The 5,282-nt window shown below is 43.4% G+C and overlaps 1 protein-coding gene across 1 annotated transcript; it reads left to right on the top strand.

Annotated features, from left to right (window-relative positions):
• The first annotated feature begins 308 nt into the window (after nucleotides 1–308).
• LOC143608714 (uncharacterized) lies at nucleotides 309–686 on the top strand. Its single transcript, XM_077083672.1, has one exon. The coding sequence runs from the start codon at nucleotides 309–311 to the stop codon at nucleotides 684–686; it is 378 nt and encodes a 125-aa protein (XP_076939787.1).
• Nucleotides 687–5,282: the final 4,596 nt, after the last annotated feature.

Here is a 5,282-nt window from a genome sequence, read left to right as displayed (position 1 = left end):
ATTTAAAAGCGCGGGTAGATTCTATGTTGATTGCAGGACAGATCAATGAAACTTATGAGGCAAAGAATGATGTGATGTCTTCATACTTATCACAAACAAAGGATTTGATCCTTCAATTTTTATCTTGCAAATTCATACACATCAAACGAAATGAAAACAAGTCGGCGGATGCTCTTAGCAAATTAGCTTCAACAAATTTTGAACACTTTGAAAAAGACATTCGTGTGGAAGTCTTCGATCGACCATCTGTCCAGCAGCATCAAGTGTTAGTAATACAAACCGGTGTTGAATCCTGGATGACGCCAATCATGGCTTACTTAACATCAGGAGTTCTCCCGAAAGAAAAAGCTGCGGCCCGGAAAATCAGACACAAAGCCTTGAAGTACCAAGTACAAGACGGTATCTTATATCCAAGATCCTTCCTCGGCCCACTCCTGAGATGTGTGGACGTTGAAGATGCAAATTATTTTATACGAGACGTTCATGAGGGGATTTGTAGTCTTCACGCGGGTCCGAGAATGGTTGTGGCCAAACTCATGAACGCAGGGTATTATTGGCAAGGGATGCACATGGACGCAGTGCAAGAAATCCGAGAGTATGATTCATGCCGGCGTCATGCCCCCAATACTCTGCGTCCAAAAAACGAGTGTCGGTTACATGTGCTTGGCCGTTTCAAAAGTGGTTAATAGATATAATGGGTCCATTCCCAGAAGCCCCAGGACGTGTCAAATTCTTGATTGTGGCTATGGTTATTTTACCAAGTGGGTAGAAGCCAAAATGGTCGCCTCCATCACCGCATCAAGCATCAAGAAATTCTTGTGGGAGTTCATTATTTGCCGTTTCGGCCTCTCGCAAGAGTTAGTTAGTGATAACGGGACCCATTTTACGAACAATGGACTGCAGGCGTGGCTGAAAGAACCTCAGGTAACTCAAGTTTTTACTTCTGTAGATCACCCGCTGGCCAATGGTCAAGTTGAGAGAGCTAACAAAACCATCCAAGATGGGATGAAGGCGAGGTTAGGATTTAAACGGACCGGATGGGTGGACGAATTACCCCATGTACTCTGGGCTTTCCGCACCCAGAAAAAATCAAGCAATTATGAGACACCGTTCAGTCTGACTTATGGTACTGAAGCCATGATCCCAGCTGAAATTGGAGTTCCATCTGCACGAACATTGATAAACAGTGATAACGAAAAAGAGCTGCGGATGAACTTAAACCTCCTTGAAGAAAGGAGAGAACTGGCTTTGATCCGAGAACATAATTACAAACGTCAGTTGCAAAAGTATTATGACTCAATGGTTAATAAGTGCAGCTTCGATGCGGGAGACTTTGTCTTCCACAACAACGAAGCATCAAGTCAAGAACCTTTGGGTAAACTGGCCCTAACTTGGGAAGGCCCTTATAAAGTGAAAGAAGTATTATCAAAGGGTGCATACAAGTTGGAAAAGTTAGATGGAACAGAAATCCCCAGAACGTGGAACGTTGCACAATTAAAGAAATGTTACATATGAGCAAGAATTATTATTATTACTTTTTAGTTTGCCTGCGGGCCCTAATAGACTAGTAAAAAAGACGTCTACAGTTATCAGTTATAATATATTTAGGCCTGCGTACCTTTCTTATTAAAAACCTCGATTGAACCTATATACAAGTCTTGAGTAAGTAATTTTTTTACTGGCCTACGTGCCAGATGGGACCCGCGTGTCCTTAAAGAAAATTTCATGGCTTGCGTAACGGAAGGGTCCGCGTGTTATTAAAGTAAATTTCACGTAATCCTTTATTGACTATTAAGAGGACCTACAATCTTACACTTATATTATATAAAATAAACAAAGTGTAAAGGATAATATACACAAGGCAAAGGAGATTACAAAGTTAAACTACAATTACAGGAAGTCAAAAGCATGAGTTTACAAAAATGCAATAACTACAACGGGTCATCCCCGTTCGCATCCTGGTCTTCCTGATCTTCCTTGTCTTCCTCACGACCAATGGCAAAGTATGCCTTCAACTGGTTGACACCATCATCTTGCTCGGCAAGCTCCATCACCGTTTCCTCAAGAAGAAATGTTAGCTTGTCGAAAGCTTTTGTCTTCTCGGCATAAGTCTTCGCAGTGTCTTGGCCATGAAGCTTAAATTCTTCAAGCGGACGATTTTCTTCCGCTAATTTCAAGCCTTCTTGAAAACCTGCTTGACAGCTAGCTTGAGATGATGCAACAAGCAATTCCACGACGCAATCCCCAAGCTCAGCGCTGTCTTTAATATGCAATAACATATAAACGAAAGTATAAGGAGGCAATCTAGATATAAATTTTCATCATAAAAGCAACTAGAGGAAGAAAATATTACCTGGGGAATTCCCTCTGCCATCAACCACTTCTTATCCGTGTTAGCCCGGATAAGCTACATTTTGTGCCCTACACAGTCCAACGCTTGCTCCCTGTTCTTCTCAACAAGCTTAGCAATCCGGTCATCTTTTGCTGAGGCCTTAGCCTTTAAGGTCTTTATCTATTCCAGATAGGATGAAATATGATCATTTTTCTCATCAACTTTCTTTTGAAAAGCAGCTTTGGCCTCCTCAGATTGCATCAACTCATTCTCCTTCGCACGGGTCTGTTCACGGGAAGCTTCTAAAATGGAATTTTGGCGTTTGCAAGCTTCCTCCCAGTCCTTCGCGGCAGTGGTTCGATGATTTTTCTCTTCCTCCAATGCCTTTTTGGCATCTGATAACTGCCACTTAGCGGTATTGGCGACTAGGCAGTAGTCTTCAGCCTCTTTCTTGGCTTCCTCAGCCTCCTTCCTCGCTATCGCCACTGCGGTCTCTAACTCATCCAATGAATCATTCGTAGCTAACCGGTCTCGATAGATTTCTTGACTTGTGGAGACAGCGTTAGCTAGATTATAGGAGAAAGAGTTTGCCAACTCATAACAAGGACGCCCGCGTTAACATTGCCTCTCGGCGGGAGGAATTCCTTGTTGAAGATACTTTTGGCAAACATTGATGTCAATTTACAATGACCCTTGACGCACGGACCAGTGCAGTTGATGTATCCAAGAATCCTCATGCGGGTTAGTCTGTCCGTAGTAACCCCCAGCTCCTTTATCTTTATGAAAGTGTGTAGTGGATTTCTAAGGACCGGTGGAAACAACACTTGTCCCCCATTGATCTGCAAAGCGAGGAGGGGTATTGGGGGCGAAGAAATAATGGGCTCTTTGGAGCTAAATGAAGAACCCTTCTGCTCACCCTTGCCAGGAGGAGTGTCCCATATAATGATGGGGTCTTTAACACCCTTTGGTGGTGAGTTGAGTGCAGCCTCAACGCAGGTTTGGGCGGTGTTACGGGTGGAGAAACGGGTGGAGTCATCTTCCATTGGTCTGAAGGATCCTTGGGATCTTCCCTTATAGTAACTGCAATATACTTCACTTCATCAAAAATATGCCCCACTCAAAAGAAATAATCAAAAGTATAAAAGTATCAAGAATATTACCTGCAATAACCTTTGTTGATGCAATTTGATTGATGCGGTCGCCCAACTTCACCTTCTTATGCTCTTGGAAGCAGCGGGTTTAGACAGTTGTAACTTGCCCTTCCCATCTGGCTTTGGGGCATCCGCATCAACAGTCTGGTGTTCATCTTCACTGGTAACAGCCTCAGCAGTACCTTTTCCTTCGTCCGCAGCCTTGCTAGTGGATGGGTTTTGTTTCCTCTTGCGGGTTAAACCTGCAATAGCACTCATGATACTCTAAGCATCAGTAGTATCAACGGAGGACTCTTCTTTTTCGTAGGGTGATTCATCACTAGAAGAAAAAAGCACAACCACCCCACTAGAAGTAAGAGCTAAGAGCGGAAGAGGATTCAATGTTCCCTCACCTTTGGCAAGCATCTCCTCACCTTTCGCGAACATTGCCTCGGATACCACAGGTTCCGGGCGTAAAGTAGTAGGAAAGAAAAAGTTGTTGCGGGTACGGTCAAGGAATGGTGGTTCTTCAGGATCCAGGGGGCGGTGTGCAAAATATCCCGGCACACGATCCAATAGTGTACTAAGGATCATCCCATCACCTGAAACAAACAAACAGTTAACACCTACGTGAGTCTTTAAGGAATAAAAATAAGCTTACTCTTGTCAGGATTCACGTAGAATGGTTCCAAGTGTGGAAAAGGCCACAAGCGGCTCATGCCAACGCGCACTAAAGCACCCTCGGGTATCGCACACATGGGTGTAGGTGTGTGGGTCTTCGTCTTAAACCATGGAAGGTTTGTGTGAGCCGCAGCGCGGACTTCTGGCATCTTGTCTGTGGACTTACGGTAAACCATCGAGAAGGGAACGATGTCTTCCCGGATCCAAAAGACTTCTAGTGCCACTCGTATAAACTACGTAGCATCTCCATGCCAATGATACCTTTCCCCGTGGTAGACCAACTGTACCATCCACCACGACTAGCCAATTTGTAAAAGACGGCAAATTTATCGACTGTGGGCACTAAATTGTGAGCTTGGCAACAGAATTCGAAGTGACGGATCCTCATCAGTCCAAACGGATGAACTTGTGACAAGTGAACTCCGTACTCCATCAAGACTGCCCCAATGAACTTCGTCAACGGAAATCAAAGATTTCCAGTGGTGAAATCCTCTGCGTATAGGGCCATCTTCTTCGCCGGAGGCTTGTTAGCAGTAGAACCGTCAGCTGGATACTCCGGAATCAATTATGATGCCAATCCGTATACATTTACGATGTCTTTGTAATCTCTCCTCTTCCAACTAACACCAATGTTATCAATAGAAGGACTGCTTTTCTTTTCTCCAGCCATTATCTTAGTAGGTAATGGGAAACAATGAACACTCGTGAAATATTTGCAAAGTGCAGATTTGGAGTTCGAGAGAAAAATCAGAAGGAGGAAGGATATGAAAGATGATAAGAATAAAATTGGGGAAAAATCGTCTTATTTATACTCATCGCAATTAATGCGATGGGAAGGTCGCCAGTGTAGAGAGAAAGTGGGGCCCAACCATATGGTGACACGTCAGGCGTGAAAACGAAAAACTAAAAAGGACAGCAGATGGCTGACATACACGTCGCTTCAACTGTTCCGTCACCATTTTTCTAAAACATCGCTTTCTCCACCTCCACTTACAAATTCAAAAATCTTCAACAAATATCCCAAAGCCCAAAATATCATAAATATTATAAAGGATGAATGACTTTTTATATTTATGTCAAAAGATGATTACAAAGATAAACCAAAATTACAAGTTATAAGCTAGCCTACGAATCTGGAG

This window comes from Bidens hawaiensis, unplaced genomic scaffold (genome assembly GCF_021521415.1).
Source record: "Bidens hawaiensis isolate Kalapana, Puna unplaced genomic scaffold, B.hawaiensis_p1.1 tig00419413_1, whole genome shotgun sequence".
NCBI classification, from domain to species: domain Eukaryota; kingdom Viridiplantae; phylum Streptophyta; class Magnoliopsida; order Asterales; family Asteraceae; genus Bidens; species Bidens hawaiensis.
The sequence above is the reverse complement of the archived record's forward strand: the minus strand, read 5'-3'. Positions and strand labels throughout refer to the sequence as shown.

What these genes read in the sequence shown, in the direction of transcription:
- LOC143608714 (XM_077083672.1), top strand. Translation starts at nt 309, where the DNA reads ATGGCTTACTTAACATCAGGAGTTCTCCCGAAAGAAAAAGCTGCGGCC.